Source organism: Triticum urartu, chromosome 3A (genome assembly GCF_056163025.1).
Source record: "Triticum urartu cultivar PI428250 chromosome 3A, HENAU_Tu73, whole genome shotgun sequence".
NCBI classification, from domain to species: Eukaryota; Viridiplantae; Streptophyta; class Magnoliopsida; order Poales; family Poaceae; genus Triticum; species Triticum urartu.
Genome location: NC_141875.1, coordinates 740046623 through 740073387, shown reverse-complemented (window position 1 = coordinate 740073387; position 26765 = coordinate 740046623). Strand labels below are relative to the sequence as shown.

Below are 26765 nucleotides of genomic sequence, written 5' to 3'. Positions count from 1 at the left end.
GCCCAGAGATACCTCTTCATTTACACGGAGTGACAAATACCAGTCTCGATTCGTGCCAACCCAACAGACACTTTCGGAGATACCTGTAGTGCACCTTTATAGTCACCTAGCTACGTTGTGACATTTGGTACACCCAAAGAATTCCTACGGTATCCGGGAGTTGCACAATCTCATGGTCTAAGGAACTGATACTTGACATTAGAAAAGCTTTAGCATACGAACTACATGATCTTGTGCTAGGCTTAGGATTGGGTCTTGTCCATCACATCATTCTCCTAATGATGTGATCCCGTTATCAATGACATCCAATGTCCATGGTCAGGAAACCGTAACCATCTATTGATCAATGAGCTAGTCAACTAGAGGCTTACTAGGGACATGGTGTTGTCTATGTATCCACACATGTATCTGAGTTTCCTATCAATACAATTATAGCATGGATAATAAACGATTATCATGAACAAGGAAATATAATAATAACTAATTTATTATTGCCTCTAGGGCATATTTCCAACAGTCTCCCACTTGCACTAGAGTCAATAATCTAGTTCACATCACCAGGTGATTAACACTCACAGGTCACAACGCCATGTGACTAACACCCAAAGAGTTTTGGGTTTGATCATGTTGCTTGTGAGAGAGGTTTTAGTCAACGGGTCTGAACCTTTCAGATCCGTGTGTGCTTCACAAATCTCTATGTCATCTCCTAGATGTAGCTACCACGTTCTATTTGGAGCTATTCCAAATAACTGTTCTACTATACGAATCCAGTTTACTACTCAGAATAATCTGGATTAATGTCAAAGTTTGCATCGGCGTAACCCTTTACGACGAACTCTTTTACCACCTCCATAATCGAGAAATTCCTTAGTTCACTAGTTACTAAGGATAACTTTGACCGATGTCCCGTGATCCATTCTTGGATCACTCTTGTACCCCTTGACTGACTCATGGCAAGGCACACTGCAGGTGCGGCACACAGCATAGCATACTGTAGAGCCTATGTCTTAAGCATAGGGGACGACCTTCGTCCTTTCTCTCTATTCTGCCGTAGTCGAGCTTTAAGTCTTAACTTCATACCTTACAACTCAAGCAAGAACTCCTTCTTTGACTGATCCATCTTGAACAACTTCAAGATCATGTCAAGGTATGTGCTCATTTGAAAGTACCATTAAGCGTTTTGATCTATCCTTATAGATCTTGATGCTCAATGCTCAAGTAGCTTAATCCAGGCTTACCATTGAAAAACACTTTCCAAATAACCCTATATGCTTTCCAGAAATTCTACGTCATTTCTGATCTATGATATGTCGACAACATATATTCATCAGAAATTCTATAGTGCTCCCACTCACTTCTTTGGAAATACAAGTTTCTCATAAACTTTGTATAAACCCAAAATCTTTGATCATCTCATCAAAGTGTACATTCCAACTCCGAGATGCTCACTCCAGTCCTCAGAAGGATTGCTGGAGCTTTGCATCCTTATTAGCATCTTTTCAGGATTGACAAAACCTTTCGGTTGTATCACATACAACCTTTCCTTAAGAAAATCGTCGAGGAAACAATGTTTTGACATCCTATCTGCAAGATTTTTTAAATAATGCAGTGACTGCTAATATAATTCCAACAGACTCTTAGCATCGCTACGAGTGAGAAAATCTCACCGTAGTCAACTCCTTGAACTTGTCAGAAAACATCTTAACGACAAGTCGAGCTTTCTTAATGGTGACATTTACCATCATTGTCCATCTTCCTTTTAAAATCCATCTACACTCAACAGCCTTACGACCATCAAGTAGTTCTTCCAAAGTCTACACTTTGTTTTCATACATGGATCCTCTCTCGGATTTTATGGCCTCGAGCCATTTATCGGAATCCAGGCCCACCATCGCTTCTCCATAGCTCGTAGGTTCATTGTTGTCTAGCAACATGACTTCCAAGACAGGATTACGTACCACTCTGAAGTAGTACGCATCCTTGTCATCCCACGAGGTTTGGTAGTGACTTGATCTGAAGTTTCATGATCACTATCATAAGCTTCCACTTCAATTGGTGTAGGTGCCACAGGAACAACTTCCTGTGCCCTGCCACACACTAGTTGAAGAGACGGTTCAATAACCTCATCAAGTCTCCACCATCCTCCCACTCAATTCTTTCGAGAGAAACTTTTCCTCGAGAAAGGACCCGATTCTAGAAACAATCCCTTATTGCTTTCGGATCTGAGATAGGAGGTATACCCAACTGTTTTGGGTGTCCTATGAAGATGCATTTATCCGCTTTGGGTTCGAGCTTATCAGCCTGAAACTTTTTCACATAAGCGTCGCAGCCCCAAACTAAGAAATGACAGCTTAGGTTTCTCTAAACCATTGTTCATACGGTGTCATCTCATCGGAATTACGTGGTGCCCTATTTAAAGTGAATGTGGTTGTCTCTAATGCCTAACCCATAAACTATCGTGGTAATTCGATAAGAGACATCATGGTATGCATCATATCCAATAGGGTGCAGTTATGATGTTCGGACACACCATCACACTATGGTGTTCCAGGCTGTATTAGTTGTGAAACAATTTCCACAATGTCTTAATTCTATGCCAAACTCGTAACTCAGATATTCATCTCTATGATCATATCATAGATCTTTTATCCTCTTGTCACGACGATCTTTCAACTTCACACTGAAATTACTTGAACCTTTCAATAATTCGGACTCGTGATTCATCAAGTAAATGTACTCAACATCTACTCAAATCATCTGTGAAGAAAGAACATAACGATATCCACTACATGCCTCAACACTCATTGGACTGCACACATCAAAATGTATTACTTCCAACAATTTGCTTTCTAGTTCCATTTTACTGAAACCGAGGCTTTCAGTCATCTTGCCCATGTGGTATGATTTGCATGCCTCAAGTGATTCAAAATCAAGTGAGTCCAAACGGTCCATTTGCATGGAGTTTCTTCATGCATACACACCAATAGACATGGTTCACATGTCTCAAACTTTTCAAAAATGAGTGAGTCCAAAGATCCATCAACATGGAGCTTCTTCATGCGTTTTATACCGATATGACTTACGTGGCTGTGCCACAAGTAGGTGGTACTATCATTACTATCTTTTGGCATGAACATGTGTATCACTATGATCGAGATTCAATAAACCATTCATTTTAGATGTAAGACCATTGAAGGTATTATTCAAATAAATAGAGTAACCATTATTCTCCTTAAATGAATAACCGTATTGCGATAGACATAATCCAATCATGTCTATGCTCAACACAAACACCAATCTCGATGGTAGAGGGAGCGTACGATATTTGATCATATCAACATTGGAAACACTTCCAACACATATCGTTGGCTCACTTTAGCTAGTCTCCGTTTATTCCGTAGCATTTATTTTGAGTTACTAACACTTAGCAACCGAACCGGTATCTAATACCCTGGTGCTACTAGGAGTACTAGTAAAGTACACATCAACACAATGTATATCCAATATACTTTTATCGACCTTGCCAGCCTTATAATCTACCAAGTATCTAGGGTAATTCTGCTCTAGTGGTTGTTCCCCTTATTACAGAAGCACTTAGTCTCGGGTTTGGGTTCAACCTTGGGTTTCTTCACTAGAGCAGCAGCTGAATTGCCGTGTCATGAAGTATCCCTTCTTGCCCTTGCCCTTCTTGAAACTAGTGGTTTCACTAACCATCAACAATTGATGCTCCTTCTTGATTTCTACTTTTGTGGTGTCAAACATCGTGAATATCTCAAGGATCATCATATATGTCCCTGATATATTATAGTTCATCACGAAGCTCTAGCAGCTTGGTGGTAATGACTTCGGAGAAACATCACTATATCAACTGGAAGATCAACTCCCACTCGATTCAAATGATTGTTGTACTCAGACAATCTGAGCACAAGCTCAACAATTGAGTTTTTCTCCCTTAGTTTGCAGGCTAAGAAAATCGTCGGAGGTCTTATACCTCTTGACGTGGTCACGAGCCTGAAATTCCAATTTCAGCCCTCAAAACATCTCATATGTTTCGCGACGTTTAAAAACGTCTTCGGTGCCTCAACTCTAAACCGTTTAACTGAACTATCACGTAGTTATCAAAATGTGTATGTCAGATGTTCACAACATCCACAGACAACGTTCGAGGTTCAGCACACTGAGCGATGCATTAAGGACATAAGCCTTCTAAGAAGCAATGAGGACAATCCTCAGTTTACGGACCTAGTCCGCATAATTGCTACTTTCAACTTTCAACTATTTTTTTTCTCTAGGAACATATCTAAACAGTAGAACTAAAGCGCGAGCTACGACATAATTTGCAAAATCCTTTTGACTATGTTCAGGATAATTAAGTTCATCTTATGAACTCCCACTCAGATAGACATCCCTCTAGTCATCTAAGTGATTACATGATCCGAGTCAACTAGGCCGTGTCCGATCATCACGTGAGACGGACTAGCCAACGTCGGTGAACATCTTCATGTTGATCGTATCTACCATACGACTCATGCTCGACCTTTCGGTCTTCTGTGTTCCGAGGCCATGTCTGTACATGCTAGGCTCGTCAAGTTAACCTAAGTGTTTGCATGTGTTCCGAGGCCATGTCTGTACATGCTAGGCTCGTCAACACCCGTTGTATGTGAACGTTTGGATCAAACACCCGATCATCACGTGGTGCATTGAAACTACGAACTGTCGCAACAGTGCACAGTTAGGGGGAACACTTTCTTGAAATTTTAATGAGAGATCATCTTATTTACTACCGTTGTTCTAAGTAAACAAGATGTATAAACATGATAAACATCACATGCAATCAAATAGTGACATGATATGGCCAATATCATATTGCTCCTCTTGATCTCCATCTTCGGGGCTCCATGATCATCATCGTCACCGGCATGACACCATGATCTCCATCATCATGATCTCCATCATCGTGTCTCCATGAAGTTGTCACGTCATCTATTACTTCTACTACTACAGCTAACGGTTAGCAATAAAGTAAAGTAATTACATGACGTTTATGTTGACACGCAGGTCATAAATAAATTAAGACAACTCCTATGGCTCCTGCCGGTTGTCATACTCATCGACATGCAAGTCGTGATTCCTATTACAAGAACATGATCAATCTCATACATCACATATATCATTCATCACATCCTTTTGGCCATATCACATCACATAGCATACCCTGCAAAAACAAGTTAGACGTCCTCTAATTGTTGTTTGCATGTTTTACGTGGCTGCTATGGGTTTCTAGCAAGAACGTTTCTTACCTACGCAAAGACCACAACGTGATATGCCAATTGCTATTTACCCTTCATAAGGACCCTTTTCATCGAATCCGATCCAACTAAAGTGGGAGAGACAGACACCCGCTAGACACCTTATGCAACTAGTGCATGTTTGTCGGTGGAACCGGTCTCACGTAAGAGTACGTGTAAGGTTGGTCTGGGCCGCTTCATCCCAAGATGCCGCCGAATCAAGATAAGACTAGTAACGGCAAGCATATTGAACAAAATCAACGCCCACAACTACTTTGTGTTCTACTCGTGCATAGAATCTACGCATAGACCTAGCTCATGATGCCACTATTGGGGAACGTAGCAGAAATTAAAAATTTTCCTACGTGTCACCAAGATCTATCTATGGAGAGACCAGCAACGAGGGGAAGGAGAGTGCATCTACATACCCTTGTAGATCGCTAAGCGGAAGCGTTCAAGTGAACGGGGTTGATGGAGTCGTACTCGTCGTGATTCAAATCACCAATGACCAAGTGCCGAACGCACGGCACCTCCGCGTTCAACACACGTGCAGCCCGGTGACGTCTCCCACGCCTTGATCCAACAAGGAGAGAGGGAGAGGTTGAGGAAGACTCCATCCAGCAGCAGCACAATGGCGTGGTGGTGATGGAGGAGCGTGGCAATCCTGCAGGGCTTCGCCAAGCACCACAGAAGAGGAGGGAGAGAGAGATGCAGGGCTGCACCAACGAGAGATTGAATCGCGTGTGTTATGTGCAGCCCTAGGCCTCATATATATAGGGGAAGGGGAGGGGCTGCGGCAGCTCTAGATGGGGAGCAAGGGGGGCGGCCAAGAGGGGGAGAGAGGGAGGCGCCCCCTAGGGTGGGCCTTAGGCCCATCTAAGCCTAGGGTTTCCCCTTTTTTTCTCCTAGCTGCCCCTTGGGCCTTGTGGGAGGCGCACCAGCCCACTTAGGGGCTGGTCCCTCACCACCCTTGGCCCATGCAAACCTCCGGGGCAGGTGGCCCCACTTGGTGGACCCTCGGGACCCTCCCGGTGGTCCCGGTACATTACCGATAAACCCCGAAACTCTTCCGGTGACCAAAACAGGACTTCCCATATATAAATCTTTACCTCCGGACCATTCCGGAACTCCTCGTGACGTCCGGGATCTCATCCGGGACTCCGAACAACATTCGGTAACCACATACAAACTTCCTTTACAACCCTAGCGTCATCGAACCTTAAGTGTGTAGACCCTATGGGTTCGGGAGACATGCAGACATGACCGAGACGTTCTCTGGTCAATAACCAATAGCGGGATCTGGATACCCATGTTGGCTCCCACATGTTCCACGATGATCTCATCGGATGAACCACGATGTCAAGGACTTAATCAATCCCGTATTCAATTCCCTTTGTCTAGCGGTACGATACTTGCCCGAGATTCGATCATCGGTATCCTGATACCTTGTTCAATCTCGTTACCGGCAAGCCTCTTTACTCGTTCCGTAACACATCATCCCGTGATCAACTCCTTGATCACATTGTGCACATTATGATGATGTCCTACCGAGTGGGCCCAGAGATACCTCTCCGTTTACACGGAGTGACAAATCCCAGTCTCGATTCGTGCCAACCCAACAGACACTTTCGGAGATACCTATAGTGCACCTTTATAGTCACCCAGTTATGTTGTGACGTTTGGTACACCCAAAGCATTCCTACGGTATCCGGGAGTTGCACAATCTCATGGTCTAAGGAAATGATACTTGACATTAGAAAAGCTTTAGCATACGAACTACATGATCTTGTGCTAGGCTTAGGATTGGGTCTTCTCCATCACATCATTCTCCTAATGATGTGATCCCGCTATCAACGACATCCAATGTCCATGGTCAGGAAACCGTAACCATCTATTGATCAACGAGCTAGTCAACTAGAGGCTTACTAGGGACATGGTGTTGTCTATGTATCCACACATGTATCTGAGTTTCCTATCAATACAATTATAGCATGGATAATAAACGATTATCATGAACAAGGAAATATAATAATAACTAATTTATTATTGCCTCTAGGGCATATTTCCAACACTCGCCCTCGACATCACCAGGGTCATCGCGGCTGATCTTATAGCGCAATGCACCGAATACCGAGCAAGCGTTCAAATCCTCGTACTCACCGTGGTAGAGGATGCAATCATTAGGGCATGCATGTATCTTCTGCACCTCTAACCCTAGAGGCCAGACAACCTTCTTTGCTTCGTACGTACTCTCGGGCAATTCGTTGTCCTTTGGAAGCATATTCTTTATCATTACCAGCAACTTTCCAAATCCCTTGTCAGACACACCATTCTCTGCCTTCCATTGTAGCAATTCCAGTGTGGTGCCCAGCTTTTTCTTGTCACCTACGCAATTCGGGTACAACAATTTTTTGTGATCCTCTAACATGTGCTGCAACTTCTTCTTCTCCAAATCACTTGCGCAGTTTCTCTTTGCATCGGTAATGGCCCGACCTAGATCATCAACGGGCTCATCCGATGCCTCTTCTTCAGCTTCTTCCCGCATTGCCGGCTCAGCTTCTTCCCGCATTACTAGCTCAGCTTCTTCCCTCATTGTTGTATCATCGTATTCAGGGAACCCATGGCCTGGATAGCTGTCGTCGTCCTCTTCTTCTTCATTGTCTTCCATCATAACCCCTCTTTCTCCATGCTTGGTCCAACATTATAGTGGGGCATGAAACCGGACTCAAACAGGTGGACGTGAATGGTTCTTGACGTAGAGTAATTGTGACCATTCTTACAGCCAACACATGGACAAGGCATAAAACCATCCGCCCGCTTGTTTGCCTCAGCCGCAAGCAGAAAAGTACGCACGCCATTAATGAACTTGGGAGAGCATCGGTCATCGTACATCCATTGCCGGCTCATCTTCAATACACAGCACCGAAAACACCAAATTAATACAATACATAAGTTCATACATAAAGATCATACAACACTTAAATGCAACAAACAAATAACTCTCTAGCTAAAGAATTTAAATGCAACAAGAAATGCGATCAAGATCGCAACTACGGTAACAATTGATCCAACAGCATAATGATACCAAGCCTCACTATGAATGGCATATTTTCTAATCTTTCTAATTTTCAAGCACATTTTCTCCATCTTAATCTTGTGATCATCGACGACATCGGCAACATGCAACTCCAATTCCATCTTCTCCCCCTCAATTCTTTTCATTTTTTCCTTCAAATCCCTGTTTTCTCTTTCAACTAAATTTAACCTCTCGACAATAGGGTCGGTTGGAATTTCCGGTTCAACTACCTCCTACATACAAATATCTATGTCAACTTGATGGGCATAATTTGTCATAAACACGAAATGCAATGAATAGTTTTAAAAGAGAATATACCACATCCGAATCATAACCCGGACGAGGGCCGACGGGGACGGATATCAAAACCATGGCACTATGTATAACAAACAACGTATGGGTAAGATAATTATACGAGTAACTATATATCCAAATCACACAAACATCAATTTTTTTTATATAAAACTTCATGAACAAGAGGCTCACCACAAGGTGGTGCCGGCGATGGGACGTTGCGGGCGATCGACGGTGGTTACGACGGAGATTTAGAATGCACTAAGTAAACCACACCTACATATGTAAACTAAGTGTTATTTTTGACCTCAAGTTGCATATAAATCAAATACTAGCACATATATATAATTCCTCCCAAATTACTAAACTCAAAAATCAATCACTATATAAAGCATTGCACGAGCTAATCTAGCAATGAGAGATGAAAGGACAAAGTTGCTAACCTTTGGGATCATTTGAATGGATGGGGGCCTTCAAATCTTGACAAATTTTGGGCAAAATGTGTGATGAGCTTGAGAGGAAGAGGGAAAAGAATAGAGAGGAGAGGGGAAAGGGGAAGAACAGAGCGAGCTCGGGTGAACGAAGGGTCTATGTAGGACGACATTTAGTACCGGTTCGTGATACGACCCGGTACTAAAGGTGCTGGAGGGGCCCCGGACTGACAACATCCTGCCACCACTCACTTTAGTACCGGTTCGTGGCACGAACCGGTGCTAATGGTTCACCACGAACCGATACTAATGATGTCCGCCCACCTAGCCGTTGGAACCGGCACTAATGGACACATTAGTGCCAGCTCAAATTCAAACCGGCACTAATGTGCTACACATTTGACCCTTTTTCTACTAGTGTTAGCATTTTTAACCCATGGGTGTTCAAAACACTATAGTGGTGTTTTTGGCCCTTCGATGATGGCTTGGTGTGCAGTTGTGAGGTCAGGGAATTCTTCCACTTTCTGGGGACGGGACGGGCACATCGAGACCACGATGGAGCATGTAGGAGCGTCTAAAATCGTAGGATCACATAGAAAATCAAAGGTAACTGTTGGATCATATAGAAAACCAATGGTCTCTTTTCCACCGAAGAAAATCAATTGTCAGTGACTATTTTATTTTTTCTCAAAAAAAGAGAAAATGTTCAGTGAATTGTACTCCAACTATTTTACTCTTCCTGAGCGTTTTTAGTTTTTTTCCTGCATTTTGTTTTCTTGAGCTACTCCTTTAGGCCTTGTTCGGTTGAGGTGGATTTTGATTGGGATTGGCAGGGATTGAGGGGGATTAAACCCTCTACAAGCCAAAATCCCCTCCAATCTTCTTCAATCTCCTTGGGAGGAGGATTAACCGAAGAAGGCCTTATGCCGTGCCCGAATTTCTCTATACTCTTTTTTCTATACTACTTATAAAAGAGCAAACATTATCTTCTCTAAGTGCACCCCACAAAATGTACACGAATACATTACCAACGCATGATTAGTCCCACTAAACTCAATCTAACGGCTAGCCTTAACCTAATTTATTCTCTGTGTGCACTTAGCAATTTAAATTGACTGACCGTACTTCACCGTGGAGGAAAATATGAAAGTCCACGTCCGGTCAATTAGGAAACTATAATCACGAACACTCCTATTAAGAAACTAATCACGGGCGCATTTAATTATTAAGAAACTAATCATAAACGCATCTTATTATTAGAAAACTAATCACGGGCGCATCCATTATTAGGAAAATAATCACGCGCGCATCCTATTAGGAAATTAATCATGGATGCAACTAATTATTAGGAAATTAATCACAAACAATTCCTATTAGATAACTAATCATGAAGGCATCTAATTATTAGGAAACTAATCGCGAGCGCATCCTATCGTCTCGGGAATCGCGATCGCGAGTCACCTGCCGTCACCAGCCCACCACCCACGCGAGCCATAGTGGGAGACACGCGAGGAGGAGTTGCGCCTTCCTCCGAACACACACACGTGCCGTCGCCGCTTTGTCTTCTGCCTGGAGCCCAGGTCACTTTTCTACTGACTGCAACGACTTCGTTCACGTCCTGACATGTCGGCATCCGTGTCGACTTCAGCTCCGTCCACAATACCCACGCTGACAACCACCCACCGCAGACGCCCTTCAAGTGGGGGCAACGCTGAGTATTCTGGAACAGTATAAGCGGGCCAAAAAAATCGAGTGGGGGGCGCCCCGGTGCATGGAGGGCGTCGCCTCAAAGCTGGACGACTGATTCACCTGCGTCAACAACGCCGCCCAGCTGGTGAGAGGACACGGTCGCCGCGGCGGCTCGCAGGCCTGAACGACGGAGATGCTTGCCTTCACGCCAACGCGCCACACGCACACACTAATCAGATAAGCACTGAGTGTTGTTTTTTTACTGTCATTGTTACCTCGCCGGTGGTGACACATCTAGAAGTACATGAACTAAAGATGAGGCAATGAGAAACAGAGGCGCGCTGGAGCACACACAGTTGGGTTTCAGGCAACCAATGCCTTCTTTCTTTCTTTATTTTTTCACTGATTTTTGCGTACTTGCAACAGACATCCCTGTTTTTTTAAGTACTGACTACCGGTTATTACATGGCCAACTCACGACTACATAGTGAACTCACAGACAAATTCGCTGAACCAAGACCTTACTTGCAGTCATGAACTTACATGAAAAAAACCCAGAAGTTTGCATAAGTTTTAGTGAAAAAAAAATAAAGTTCGCATAAGTTTTACTAAAAACCCTAAAGTTTGCATAAGTGTATTTGTTTGTCTAGCAGATACATGGCAATTGTAATTTTACATGAGCATTTTCATACCGTCCCTATCTACAGTTGAGTTAACATGTTTTCCTGATAGAAAACTTGGACCACATACAAGAGAAACAAAAAATGCATGTTGATTATGACCATGGCGAATGTAGGATATTTTGTGGTCATGGTAAATTCTCATATCATTTATTTTATTTCATTATTGCACTCTACATTAAATACTACGCACGACCACTTTGGTAGAGGTGACGAGTTCACATCATACAGAGAGACCAACCATGTTTCTCCGAATATCTTGAATCATGATCCTTATGACTTCATCTCTACTACTTATAAGAAGTACATTTTTTCATTTGACTATTTCCTGACTTGAGAGGTAAGGTATGTTTTATCCACTAGAGTTGCTAAAATTGGAAGTATGTCTGCAGTTTTTTTCTTTCTAAACCGGCATTTGTTGGCTTTTTTTGCCACTGTTATTCTTACAAGTGGTAGCCTACGCATGTTGAAGACCATTTTCAAATTATTTATCTTCGTATCATTATTACTACAAACTGAGAGGATATTTGTTATATTGTCAAAATTTTAGAATGTTGAGCCCTTAAAGAAATGTGTAGTACTCAAGTAACTGTTCCAAGTTGTCGTATTAATGCTTTTGTCTTGTAATAATAATTCTTGACTGGAGTTTGTTGGCACTGAAACGGCTCCTTAGCTTGTCCTAAGTGACATTTTTATGTGTGATTATACTTGCATAAATGTGTGCATATGAAGAATCATGATGAACCTTCTAAATAATTTTGAGTTTTATACATTGGGAACACTGGGTGGTCTTTTAATACAGGAGATATGTTGTTTAAGGAGAAACGATATTTCAAATTGTTTGTACGAGTAGGGAGTACAAGATTGTGTATTTTATAAAGAAAATTTAAATTTATGAATAAATTGTCTTGTATTAAGTTTAGTATAATGTGTTAATTCAAATAGACGCGTGTTATACGTAAACACTTATTAGTTTAAATAGACGTGCGTTGCACGTGCACACTTACTAGTCTAATATATAAATAAATTAATTGATTGACTTTCAGTGGTACAACGTGCATGCTTAGACCCATTCGTGCGCGCGCGCACCGGCTTCCTTGCATATCCGTTCCTGCATGCTTGCATATCCAACCCGCAAGAAACTCATCATTATCCATCTAATCGTTATCTCCAAGATCAGTTAGCTCCAACAACTAATCGTTATCGATCTAACCCTCAACTATAAATGTGCACCATTCCGCATCCACTTCCTCCATCCCATTCACATCGATCTTTCTCCTCGCCCACGTAGTACAATCTCATCTTGACAACCATGGTGCAGCGTACTTCCAACGCCGAGGTCATGTCGATGGACCTGTCGCCCAAGAAGCCCGCCAAGGCCTACGGCAGCGACGGCGGCGCCTACTACGACTGGTCGCCGGCCGACCTGCCCATGCTCGGCGGGGCCTCCATCGGCGCCGCCAAGCTGCACCTCTCCGCCGGCGGCCTCGCGCTCCCCAGCTACTCCGACTCGTCCAAGATCGCCTACGTGCTCCAGGGCGCCGGCGCCTGCGGCCTCGTCCTCCCCGAGGCGGCCAGCGAGAAGGTGATCCCCGTCAAGGAGGGCGACACCCTGGCGCTCCCCTTCGGCGCCGTCACCTGGTGGCACAACGCCGAGGGCGCCTCCGCGGAGCTGGTGGTGCTCTTCCTCGGCGACACCTCCAAGGGCCACACTCCCGGCCGCTTCGCCAACTTCCAGCTCACCGGCGCCACCGGCATCTTCACGGGCTTCTCCACCGAGTTCGTCGCGCGCGCCTGGGACCTCGACCAGGACGCCGCCGCCAAGATCGTCTCCACCCAGCCTGGCTCCGGCATCGTCAAGATCGCCGCGGGGCACCGGATGCCGGAGCCTCGCGCCGAGGACCGCCAGGGCGTGGTGCTCAACTGCCTCGAGGCGCCGCTCGACGTGGACATCCCGGGCGGCGGCCGCGTGGTGGTGCTCAACACGGCCAACCTGCCACCGGTGAAGGACGTTGGGCTGGGCTCTGACCTCGTGAGGATCGACGGTCGCTCCATGTGCTCGCCGGGATTCTCCTGCGACTCGGCCTACCAGGTCACCTACATAGTGCGCGGCGGCGGCCGCGTCCAGGTCGTCGGCATCGACGGCACCCGTGTACTGGAGACCCGCGCCGAGGCGGGCTGCCTCTTCATCGTGCCTAGGTTCTTCGTCGTCTCCAAGATCGCAGACGACACCGGCATGGAGTGGTTCTCCATCATCACCACGCCAAAGTACGTATTTTACTCTAGTAGTTGACCAGCTAGAACTTTTGATATGCATGTGTACATCATATTTTCTAGCATTATTTTTGTTCGGTATATTATGTTTCAATTTTGCGAAATTCAAGTATATATGGCCCTAATTAGTTGCACAATTTTGTGTCATTCGTTGCCCTGTCTGACATTAAAGTTTCCTGCTACATATTCAAGTTCATTCAGTAGTTGTGGATTAAAAAATGCCACTGTATCTTTTCTGACCGCATTTTGATAGTAAAAATGTAGGTAAACATGCATGCGTATATCAGATCTGATGCATTATTTTTGTTCCACATATTCTGTTTTAGTTTTGCAACAATCAAGTATGAACTTATTTCTAGTTCCAACTAGGAAAGTTTCTTATAGACTGGATTCCTCCCGTTTGTTTATCATTTTTGTATATGCCCTTAGTTGCACAATATTGTGGCATGTTTTGCATTTTCTCAAAATGTAATTTTCCTACATATTCAAGTTTAATCAATAGTTTTGCATTTATCTAGTTATATCGATCGATTTGACCAACTAATGTTTGTGTTGTGCAAAACAAATGCAGCCCGATCTTGAGAGAAGTGCATATTTCAACCCTGAACTCTTGCCCTGGTCTAGTTTACAACCCCAAACTCCAATGCCGTCTAAATTACAACCCCCAACTCTCAAAACCGGTTAGGATCCAACCCTCTCCTCTCTGTTGACCGGTTTCGACCAGTCAACAGGTCCAGTCAGCATGCCACGTCAGCAAAAAAATTTGAATCTATAAAATCGAAAAAAATCCAGGAAAAGAAATAAAAAAATCAAATTTGCAGGAAAAAATCAGGGAAAAATAAAAAAACGAATTTCCGAAAACAAAATTATCAATATTTCCATGAAAAACCAAAAAATACTTAAAATAAAAAAACTCCAGGGAAAAATTTCAAATTCCCAAGAAAAATATTTAAAAATGTAAAATAAAAAAGTTAAAATTTCTAGAAAAAGTAATTTCCAAAAAAATTATTATTTTTATTTTTTCCTGAAAATTACAGGAAAAGTTCTTGAATTTTTTTCGCAAACTTTTTCCCCAGGAAATTTTATTTCGGATTTTTTCTCGATCTTACAGATTTTTAATTATATTTTCTTGAAATTTTGAATTTTTTTCTGATGTGGCATGCTGATTGGACCCGATGATTGGTCAAAACCAGTCAACAAGGAGGGGATGGTTGAATCCTGACCGGTTTTGAGAGTTGAGGGTTGTAATTTAGATGGTATTGAAGTTCGGGGTTGTAAATTAGACTAGGGCAAGAGTTCGGGGTTGAAAAATGCACTTCTCTCCCCGATCTTTAGCCACTTGGCTGGTAGGACGTCGGTGTGGAAGGCGATATCGCCGGAGGTGCTAGAGACGGCCTTCAACACCACGCCAGAGATGGAAAAGATGTTCCGCTCCAAGAGGCTCGACTCTGAGATCTTCTTTGCTCCCAACTAGATCATCCGCACATTTGTCCATCTCTGGCTTGGCAACACCTTAGATTATGTTTTGATTAGGGTTGCCAAGGGTTAGTTGAATTGAAGTTTGTCGCGTTTGATGGATTATGTAATAATAAGCCTGAGATGGATTTGTCACGCTGGTTAGTTTTTATTGAAATCTGTGAGATCAATTAATGTTTGATCAATGCAAGATGTGTATCGATATATTCCTGCAGTGGGTAATTTGTTACTGTTGTGTGTGTGTGCGGATGATCAGTCAGTGACGGGTGATAGAGAGATCAAATTCATGCAAACCAAATGAAGCTTTTCTATGTTTGGGTGATAGTGATAATAATAACACAAGAAGAAAACCTCTCTTCTGTACGAATTACATTTTAGTACTACTAGCGTGGTTCGATCAAGGTTCAAAAGAGCTCGTCACAAGAATCTGCCTCCTTATAGGTAAGTATGGTTCTCAATATATCTGATATTTGATTAGAATTAGTTGAGCCTCCTTATGAGGTACAATAGTTCGGCACGGGAAATAAATACTGACGTTTGAACGATGCTGACCAGAAGTACGTCATCAATGTACATACATACGGGTAAGACGGGATGTATTATTTTCATGGACATCTATTCAAGATTATTATCCATCTGTTAGTTGGCACAAAGTTTAAGAAGAAATTTTAATGCCTTTGTCTGAAGTGCCCTTAAATAAACTCGCTTTCCCTTCCGTACCAACAGCCTCAAAGCACGTATCAGAACACCACGATCAATTCCCGCGAGTTCTGGAACAAAAGCCATAACATAAAATGAGGATTCAAACTAGCCACAATTAATATCATAAGACCACCCGCAAAAAATGATATATCATAAGACAACTTTTATTTATTATGAGCAAGGGGCATACATCGTCTTTGCTATGTGTTACTTTGTTTTCTTTTTATGAATTATATATGGCCTGTGTATGTATTACTGATGAGGTATCGCCACGAACTTATGTCACGACATAAGCTTCGGTTGCATCGTGTGTTGATACATGCAGGAGTGGGGTTTTCCGAGGATTACCTCTGGTTTATCCATTCTTCGCACAACATAGCTTATCCTTAGCTTTATATAATATCCATCCCCAAATGGAAAACTCTAACAGGAAAATTCCAATAGATTCTTATCCAAGCTAATCATCACTAAGCCTAGGTTTAGCTAGATGGTTCGTCCTGAGGCTTGTGGCGACTACAATAATTCCAACCCAGATGGCAAGGAGAGAATTCCTTATTTAACACCGTGTTTAAATTTTATGCTCTATTTGAAATTGACAAATGATTTCTTCCTTATCTAACAACCGGCCTAAATTTTATGCCTTTTACGACATTTTTGTCTATTTTAAGCCTAAATGACACTTGAAAAGACCCCTTTGCCCCTCATGTGGTATGTTTGTGCACACGTGCGTGTTCTGCTGTGTGTGTGAGCGCGCACACATGTGTTCTACTAATGTTGTGTGTGTGCGCGTATGCGTATGTGTTGCTGCGTGCCTGCATGTTTGTGTGTCCGTGCGTGCGTGTGTGCTGCTGCGCATGTTGCTTGGTGTGTGCTGTTGCGTGACTGCGTGTGCGTGCGTGCGTGCAGCTGTATGTGTGTTGATGCGTGGGTGTGTTGATGTGTGCTGCGTGCGTGCGTGTTGTGTTCTTTTGTATGTGCTGATGCGTGTGTATGTGCTGCCGCTGCATGTGTATGTGCTGATGTGTGTATGTGTTGCCGCTGCGTCTGTGTGCTACTGCCCCGTACTGATGTTGTGTGTGTACTACTGTCCCGCACACAGACATACCACATGTGGGGCAAAAGGATCTTTTCAGATGTCATTTAGATTTAAAATGAACGAAAGTGTCATAAAGGGTATAAATTTTAGACTCGTTGTTAGATAAGGAAGAAAAAAAAATTCAGTGTCAAATAAGGAAACAAAATTTAAGATAGTGTTATATAAGGAATTGTTTCAATGGCAAGTTGGGTAAACATGAAAATATTTATCCAATGGTTGAGTCTAAATCCTACATGTATATTATTGTTTCTATCTCAAGTTTCTTTAAAGCAAGAAAATAAGCTTTGCGTTACAAAAAAATTGAAAATGGTAAATCTAATCTCATCTCCTTCAAGTTTGTACTTACCCATCCCATGCTTCAGTTCCAGAGCGTATATCTTCGATTGTTGTTACTTCTTGCTTTACCTATAAGCATTACACAGAGAAAAATATTTTTCGTTGATAATTTGATAACTTCGACAGAAACATGTTTAACATCATACAAACTCTTAAAAAGTTTAATATGTAGTTAGCCCAATCGTTGAATTCGCTGCCAAAGAATGAGACACTTCTCGTGACTTTTGTCAATCCACTCTACACAACCTGCTTTGAACTTGGCTTTAAGTAGTTTCAGGACACAAAGTTGAACACAGGCCACGGGTAATAAAAGCATCCACCCCAATCGCCATATTTTTTGAGCTCCCTCCATATGTGGTCTCCTCCATATCTGGAGGTTGTGGAGGTGTCATTTGGAGCTTGCTCCAAAGTCAACTGGTAGCGGGGGATGGATATTTCATCTTATTCCTCCTCGGTTTATAGGTGGAATTTGAAGTTGTGTGACCCCCCCCCCCCCCCCCCCGCCCCATGCACCACCGCCGACGGTGGGAGACGTGACCATCAACCAAGCATCCATTAGATGGCGCGATCACTCTCTAGAATTCGCTTAGTAGACCATCGAATGACCACCACGCGACATCATCTTCTAGCTTGCTTGTGAGGTCAAGAAGCATGTGAGCAGCATGGAAATGTTTCTCATTAGAAAACGCACACCTAGATGGTTGCCTGCCGCCTATTGCCTCCCAAACTGCCCACTTAATTGAGCCTGCGACGGCTTAAAAAATGGTGGCGATCTCTCCCTTATCCAATTATTTCATTGATGCCTCCCAATCCCCTCTCGATCGCCTCCAATCGACCACTCCCTCATAAATGGCCCACCGGAAGGTGATCCCTCTCATCTTCAGTTTTGGGGATGAGGGGGAGCAGGAGAAGCTGGATCCACAGGCCCCTTTTCGGACTTCACGAAGTGGCCATGGACGAGCACTAGTAGAAAAACAACTTTTAGTACCGGTTCATCAGGACCTTTAGTACCGGTTCTGAAACCGGCACTAAAGGGTGGGGACTAAAGGTCCCCCCTCCCCCCTTTAGTCCCGGTTCAACACGAACCGGGACCAAAGGCCCACCACATGGCACGAGGCGCGCCGTGGTCTGGGGGACCTTTAGTCCCGGTTTTGTTTTTGATTTTCTTTTTTTGAAATAAAGCAAAAACAGCCCGTCTACTGGGCCGACACGGCCTGCATACGACTAGAAACCCAACATCTAGTTGGGCCAGGATGCAGGCCCGTACAGCCCAGTAGGCCCCACAGGGCAGAAGACTTGCAATAGGTCCACAAAGGCCTGCTTAGAGAGGAGCTCGACACGGTAGCCGCGGCGGGCCTTATAAACCGGTGCTAGCTCCTCTCAACTAGCGAGGTGGGACTAAACATTGTGCACTACGGGTGGCAGCGCATCACCTTTAATACCGGTTGGTGGCTCCAACCGGTACTAAAGGGGGGGGGGTCTTTATTACCGGTTGGGGCCACCAACCTGTACTAAAGGCCACTGATAACCCACAAGTATAGGGGATCACAACAGTTTTCGAAGGTAGAGTATTCAACCCAAATTTATTGATTCGACACAATGGAAGCCAAAGAATATTCCCAAGTATTAGCAGCTGAGTTGTCAATTCAACCACACCTAGAAACTTAATATCTGCAGCAAGGTATTTAGTAGCAAAGTAATATGATAGTAGTGGGAGCGGTAGCAAAAGTAATATTTTTGGTTTTATAGTGATTGTAACAGTAGCAACGGAAAAGTAAATAAGCGAAGAACAATATAAGAAAAGCTCGTAGGCATTGTATCAGTGATGGATAATTATATCGGATGCGATCAATCATGCAACAGTTATAACATAGGGTGACACAGAACTAGCTTCAGTTCATCAATGTAATGTAGGCATGTATTCCGAATATAGTCATATGTGCTTATGGAAAAGAACTTGCATGACTTCTTTTGTCCTACCCTCCCGTGGCAGCATGGTCCTATTGGAAACTAAGGGATATTAAGGCCTCCTTTTAATAGAGTACCGGACCAAAGCATTAACACTTAGTGAATACATGAACTCCTCAAATTACGGTCATCACCGGTAAGTATCCCGATTATTGTCACTTCGGGGTTAACGGATCATAACACATAATAGGTGACTATAGACTTGCAAGATAGGATCAAGAACTCACATATATTCATGAAAACATAATAGGTTCAGATCTAAAATCATGGCACTCGAGCCCTAGTGACAAGCATTAAGCATAGCAAAGTCATAGCAACATCAATCTCAGAACATAGTGGATACTAGGGATCAAACCCTAACAAAACTAACTCGATTACATGATAAATCTCATCCAACCCATCACCGTCCAGCAAGCCTATGATGAAATTACTCACGCACGTCGGTGAGCATCATGAAATTTGTGATGGAGGAAGGTTGATAATGACGATGGCGAGGAATTCCCCTCTCCGGAGCCCCGAACGGACTCTAGATCAGCCCTCCCGGGAGAGTTTAGGGCTTGGCGGCGGCTCCGTATCGTAAAACGCGATGAATCCTTCTCTCTTATTTTTTTCTCCCTGAACACGAATATATAGAGTTGGAGTTGAGGTCGGAGGAGCACCAGGGGGCCCACGAGGCAGGGGCGCGCCCAGGGGGGTAGGCGTGCCCCCGACCCTCGTGGACAGGGTGTGGGCCCCCTGATGTGGATTCTTCCGCAGTATTTTTTTTATATATTCCAAAAATAATCTCCGTTGATTTTCAGGTCATTCCAAGAACTTTTATTTCTGCACAAAAATAACACCATGGCAATTCTGCTAAAAACAGTGTCAGTCTGGGTTAGTTTCATTCAAATCATGCAAGTTAGAGTCCAAAACAAGGGCAAAAGTGTTTGTCAAAGTAGATACGACAGAGACGTATCAGCCACCTCCTCTTTAGTACCGGATCGTGGCACGAACCGGTACTAAAGGTTCACCACGAACCGGTACTAATGAGCGCCGCCCGCCTAGTCGTTGGAACCGGCACTATTGGTCACATTAGTGCCGGCTCAAATACAAACCGGGACTAATGAGCTAAACATTTGACCCTTTTTCTACTAGTGGAGGGTCGGAAGCAAGACGTCGAAAGAAAGAGAGGGATTTGGGACCGCGTACCTGCCCCTACCGATGCATGGTGGGCCTGGGACAAGAGCGCCGATGCCCTTTTTCGGGCATTGAGATTCGCAATGTCGCCGCCATCCAGGCAAGTTTCCAGGCTATCAAGGCCCAAGTTGCCGAATTTCTCACCAATCCCGCCCCAGCCACCGTATTCATGGCCACAGCTAGTTAGTGTTGTAGTGCGACTAATTTACTACCCTATTTATAGGGATGGAATCGATGCTTCTTTATGTGTTCTTTAGAAATTTGGATTATTGCCGAAGAATCTATGACCCAATGACATGTGGGCTTTACTTGGGGGGAATTTATGCATGCTGATTTATGGTGACTATGTGTTTGCGCACAGCCTCCGTAGCCTCCTAAACATTATGTAGCGTGCTCCATATGTGTTACGAAGGCTGCCAATATGATAACTCTGCTAGAGTTGCTCTTAGCTGCGACTTGGGGGTGAACGAGCGCTCAAAAGGAAAGGCGGCGAGAAGGAGGTGGGAAGTCATTAGGGGCCAAGAAATCGGTGTAGGTAAATGGCAAAAAAACAACGTATAATGTAAAAACAGTAATAAAAGCTAGAAATGGGGAGGATGTGCGATGTCAGTTTGAAAAAAACGATGTGGGTAAGGAGACCGTGTGAGGTAGTAGAGGGCCTGGAGGCAACAAAAACAAATATACCAACTGTGTTAAGTTTACTCTTAATGCTTGGCTCTTATTAGCATGTTTGCATAGGCAAAATGATGATATGGCATTGTAGTTATGGAAAAGAAAAAGGAGTGTTGTATGGGTCACTCTCAATGCTTTCCTCTTAGCATGTTCTAATGGGCAAAATGATGGCATGACACTGTAACTATGGAAAACAGGAAGGGGTATTGTATGTTGGTGGAGGTAAGGCTCTTGGGCTTGTTTCCCTATGAAGTGTAATTAGTGCTCTGATAATTTCTCGCTTATCTCCCTACTATTTTTCTCTTCTTCCCTTCTATCCATAACTAGGCCACAATACTAAGATTCAAAAAGATACCTACACTAATTAAATGCAATATTATCTAGATACGACATTAAGAGACAATGCATTGAAGTGGTTGTCTCTAAGAAAAAGGATTGCTACATATGAGGACACATTAAGAGATAATGCATTGGGAGTGCGCTAATACGTATTCTATAACATTTACAATAACAAATGTATATGATACGGAAAAATAATCAATGATGAATCTAATAGTATTGGTTTGGTATTGTATATGTTAATAACTATTTTATAAACTTGATTAATAAATGTGACTTTAGGCAAAACTAATACGCAGAGTACTTAAAAATGGAAGGAGATAATGATTGACGGGCGCAAAATCCGCCACTGATCAATTTCCTTAGTAATTATTGAACTTCAGTATAAGTAATGTCCAAAAAAGGCCTCCGGTTTTCCTGTGACCAGGAGGGAGATAATGTATTCAGTTCTTTCTAATGTATAAGTTGAAAAAATTTCATAAGAACAAGAGGCCTATTAGCTCAGCTGGTTAGAGCGTCGTGCTAACCAAATACACCACGAAACCTTTATGCCTCTAAATTTTACGACAGCTATGTGTTCAGTAATCTTCCAATACATCACAGAAATTTGAAAAAGAAGTTTTCAGTGGATTGTAATTGAGACCTGGGAGCAGCCACACCTTTCCCCTCTTCACTCTCAAGTTCATGGTGGATGTCCAAGTATTCCAAAGCATTGACACCTGCACTCTGAACATAAGCATAAAACAATAAAAAAATCAGAGTCTCACGCATAGCGGAGTTCCCAGACCAATAAAACAAATATTGTCGAAGCACAAAATCATTCCGACCGGCGAGCTCCTCCTCTAAATCGACAGAACAACCCAAAATCGGAGCTTCCTGCCGCTTGATTCGTAGTCGTACCCGAGGCCCGACACAGAGCTGTCGTCCCACGAGTGGTGCGACACCATCCTCGGTGCTGCGTCAGATCGATTTTTTCAACGTTGGCAAGGGTCAAACAGCGTGTCCAACTTACATCAGGGCCCACTACTTACCTGGATGTTTCAAGCAGGTAGATGAATCAACGCTTCATGCTACTTGACTTGTTTCCAATAATTCTGCTGCTCCTCCTAATAGCCCTAGCCCAACCATCAAATCAATATATTCAGGTGGGGGAAACTCCCCCCCCCCCCCCCCCCCCCCCGCGTGAACATTCAAAAAAAAATCTGCTGCTCCTAAGAGCATCTCCAGCCGTTGGCCACCCAGGGGGCGTCTAAAAGCGCCGCCTAGGGATGAGCCGGCGCAAAAAATGACCCTGTGGGCGAGTCGGTCCCCAACCGTCGGCCCCAGGGCCGCCCCAGGCGCGTATTAAAATAAAAAAAGGACTGTTCGGCAAAGTTATGATAAAAACTAGTTAAATTTCGGCCAAACATGGCAAATTTCGATGAAATTCGCGCATTTTCATTACATTAACCTAATCTAAAAAAGAAAGGGGCTGAAGTCGTCGCCGCCATCGTCGTCGTCGGCCTTCTCCTCCTTGACGCGGGCGCCCCTGCTGGACCCCTGCCCGGCGTCGCCATGGCGGACTGGCGGCGGCGCGTCGTCGTCGCTGTCGCATAAGACAATGACCCCGTCTTCATCGCGGCCGCGTCGGCGCTCCTCGAAGCGGCGCAGGGCGGCGCGCTGGCGCTCCTTCTCCTTCTCCCGGCACGCCTTCTCCATCGCAATGGAGTTCTGGCGCGCCCATTCTAGGGCCGCGTCGTCGTCGTCGAACTCCGCCTTCACCAGCGCCAGCCCCGGCTCCGTCTTCACCGGCGCCAGCCCCGGCTCCATCTTTGACTTGACGAAGCGCGGAGGAGCCGACGAGGAGGAGGCACGCCGGCCGCCCTCGTTGATGACGATGCCGACGCTGCGAGTGCGCCGACCGATTGGCGTCTCCGTCGCGGGCTCGGCCTTGACGCCGAGAAGCGCCGGAGAACCGGAGGAGTGGGAAGATGAGCGAGAGGAGGAAGACGAGGAGGAGGCGAACCTCCTTGGCGCCCATGCGGGTCGGTGTTGCGACGGGGCGGCCCCATCGCAGGATAGGTCAACGGCGGGTTGTTGTCGCCGTCGAGGTACGCCAGCACGCCATCCAGCGTGCGGCCGAGGACGCCCCACCACAGGTAATTTATACTATCTTCTCCTGCCGAACGGAGACAGCCTGAATTAAGGCCTCTTTGATTCATATGATTTTATTGTCATGACATCTTTAATCCTACAAGATTGTACTCCCTTTATTCCAAATTACTCGTCGTGGTTTTAGTTCAAATTTCGTCATGGTTTTAGTTCAAACACAACGAGTAATTTGGAACGGAGGGAGTAGCTAGTAGGAATCAGCAAGTAATGTTTGATGCATCATAGGGAAGTCACAGAAATTTGAAAAAGAAGTTTTGAGTGGATTGTAATTCGAGACTGGATTTCCTACTCCCGGGAGCAGCCACACCTCTCCCCCTCTTCAATCTCAAGTTGATGGTGGATGTCCAAGTACTTCAAAGCATTGACGACTGCACTCTGAACATAAGCATAAAACTATAAAAATTCAGAATCTCACGCATAGCGGAGTTCCCAGACCAATAAAACAAAGGATTGTCGAAGCACAACCCAAATCATTCCGAGCTCCTCCTCTAAATCGACAGAACAACCCTAAATCGAAGCTCCCTGCCGCTTCCAGGTGAGTATCGTGTCGTTGCTTAATGTTTATCTTGATGTGGCGAGGTGAGATGGGATCGATGTATCCACAAATGGATCATGTTATGAGCAAATATTTTGTTATTGCAGCCTGCCGGCCACTATCTGTTTTAATTTGCTGGGACGTGAAACTGAACACCTGATCTGTATCGAAGCAGGCTCCATGCCTCCATGAACTGATCGACCAAGCAATTTAAAGGTACAATAAGGATAGATTTGAAAATCTATGACAAGGGGCGGTGGCGCAGTTGGCTAGCGCGTAGGTCTTATAGCTAAAGCGAGTGATCCTGAGGTCGAGAGTTCGAGCCTCTCTCGCCCTAAACTTTTTGAAGGTTTCCCTTTTATTGAGTTTTTTTATTTAAACTTTTTTCCTCCAACCATCCTTTCTTCTGAAATAAAAATTTCCGCTCGCTGAATTTTGTAAACCTGTAGCAGGTTGAAATTTTCCATTTTTGGACATTTTTTATTTATTTTTCTTCTGGTTCTGGAATAAAAAGATTTCACTCGCTGATTTTTGTAAACCTGTAGCAGGTTGAAATTTTCCATTTTTGGACATTTTTTATTTATTTTTCTTCTGGTTCTGGAATAAAAAGATTTCACTCGCTGATTTTTCTAAACCTGTAGCAGGTCTGGTGCTTGTTCGTGTGTAATTGCACGAATTTCGCACCATTCATGCTGCTCTGTAGCAGGGCGAGTCTTTTCCTTGCAAACTGAAGCTGGCAAGACAACACCCGCATAGCTGCACCCACTCAGGCAGGCCTCAGGTCTTGACAACCAAGTTGAAACCTCCAGATTGCAGGTTGGCAAGCTGGCTGGCATGAACACCGATTGATTCGCCTCGCTCTGCTTGTTTAACTCTAGAACACGCGCTCCCGGTGCTGCTTCTTTCTCATGGAAAGATTATCGTGTTTTTCAATCGCAAAGACATCATTAGAGGGGACACAACGATGACGGGAAGGGCTAGAGCATTGGATCTTGATACATATGGGGTATCCCTTCTCTTCAGAATCAAACCGAGCACAACAACATATACAATGCATAATTTTTCAAAATACATACACACATGGTAAGACTTTGAGCGCCACATGACACATCAGTATATGATCAAAAATCAATGTAAGGGAGAAAATTTGTAACAATTCTCAGTTGTACATGACATGCTAGCTGGCTCATCACCGCCAGAGAAACAAAAATGAAATTAAAAAAGGAATCTTGTGTATTTGTTTTCTTTTTGTATAATAATATATGGCTTTATTATTATGTAATGGTTGCATAATGATTTGCGCACACATCACATTAAAATAAAAAACAGTGACAAAAAAGATTCCAACAAAGACAAAAATTCACAAGCATGGGCAATGAAATGGGAAACAAGACAAGGACGAAGATTTATTGCTATATTTTGTAGATGGCTCCTACAAGCAAATATGATTCTCCTACTTGCTCCCTCCGGTGATTTTTCTTTTGGTTCATCCTCTTAATTTTTTCTTCTCATCATAAGATCGATATAATTGTTTTTATCCCCATGCATACGTCCATGATTTTAAACGGCGCAAACAAAAAATTGACATGATGATGGTCGATTAAGTGAGGTGACCAGTATTCCATATAGTGTCTTGGGTGCTCCATGCCAGCCGTTATATTCCTGTCCAGGAATACAAATGGAGAAATACCGCGAAAAAGGTTGCTCTTCTTCCATAAAAGTGTACTCAGTCAAAAAATAATAATAATGCAATTTGGCTATGTGCATCGTGTGATGCAGAAGTCGAGAATTATTATTTTCTGTTGAATCACTTATAGTGGGCATATATAGTTGCTTTTATCACTACGTAGCTGTTCCAAGATGATTTGCATACCCATCCCATCACAAAAACAATGACAAAAATGCCACAACAGCTAGGAATACTTACAAACGTGGGCAGTGAAAATGGGAATCTAGATAGCCAAAGGCCAAGATTTGTTTTTGCGTTACGCAGATCGGTTTGGATCAAAGATGTTTTCTTTCCTGGTGATTCATAAGATCCCAAAAGAGTCTCTAGTGATTTTCTTACTCCCTTCTTCTCACCACGGGGGTGTACGAGTTTTACTCAGGTTATACAAATATAAATGTCTACAAGTAATGTATAATATAGCCCTTGAATAAAATTTAAAGGAGCAAAAGGCCTATTAGCTCAGCTGGTTAGAGCGTCGTGCTAATAACGCGAAGGTCACAGGTTCGAGACCTGTATGGGCCATTTTCTTTTTCTAACACTATGGAAAGTGCGGAAAAAAAACAAAATTATTAGGATGGCTTCGCCCGGGTTCGAACCGGAGACCTTCAGTGTGTTAGACTGACGTGATAACCAACTACACCACGAAACCTTCGGTGATCAGATAATTAAGTTACCCTAGAAGGTCATACAACTGATATATACGATGCTCAAATAATGCTCCACTGGTTCATAAGAAGAAAAAATATACGATGTCAAGAAAATTAGTTTCACACTGGACTATAGCTGGCCAGCTGTCACTGAACTATTGTTTTTTTCCAAGCAAACTCTTCCCGTTTACAGTGATCCAAAGAAT

General features: G+C 43.7%; 1 protein-coding gene and 3 non-coding genes across 5 annotated transcripts; 3 read left to right on the top strand and 1 right to left on the bottom strand.

Annotated features, from left to right (window-relative positions):
* Positions 1-12710: 12710 nt before the first annotated feature.
* Positions 12711-15412, top strand: LOC125546362 (11S globulin seed storage protein 2-like). 2 transcript variants are annotated; one of them, XM_087514445.1, is made up of 2 exons: positions 12711-13726; positions 15029-15412. In XM_087514445.1, exons 1-2 carry the CDS (start codon positions 12771-12773, stop codon positions 15204-15206), a joined length of 1134 nt encoding a protein of 377 aa, XP_087370571.1. In that variant the 5' UTR covers positions 12711-12770; the 3' UTR covers positions 15207-15412. The 2 variants fall into 2 exon arrangements, with proteins under 2 accessions (XP_087370571.1, XP_048566566.1); XM_048710609.2 differs by having other exon boundaries at positions 14304-15209.
* Positions 15413-24433: 9021 nt separating this feature from the next.
* TRNAI-UAU (transfer RNA isoleucine (anticodon UAU)) lies at positions 24434-24520 on the top strand. Its single transcript is given in 2 exon segments — positions 24434-24471; positions 24485-24520. It is a non-coding gene; the product is annotated as a tRNA-Ile (tRNA).
* A 1840-nt stretch (positions 24521-26360) lies between these two features.
* Positions 26361-26434, top strand: TRNAI-AAU (transfer RNA isoleucine (anticodon AAU)). The gene has a single exon. It is a non-coding gene; the product is annotated as a tRNA-Ile (tRNA).
* A 53-nt stretch (positions 26435-26487) lies between these two features.
* Positions 26488-26561, bottom strand: TRNAV-AAC (transfer RNA valine (anticodon AAC)). Its single transcript has one exon. It is a non-coding gene; the product is annotated as a tRNA-Val (tRNA).
* Between the last annotated feature and the right edge of the window lie 204 nt (positions 26562-26765).

What these genes read in the sequence shown, in the direction of transcription:
- LOC125546362 (XM_087514445.1), top strand. Translation starts at nt 12,771, where the DNA reads ATGGTGCAGCGTACTTCCAACGCCGAGGTCATGTCGATGGACCTGTCG. An exon ending in TCCATCATCACCACGCCAAA is followed by an intron (nt 13,727 to 15,028) that starts GTACGTATTTTA and finishes CTAGGGCAAGAG; the next exon opens with TTCGGGGTTGAAAAATGCAC.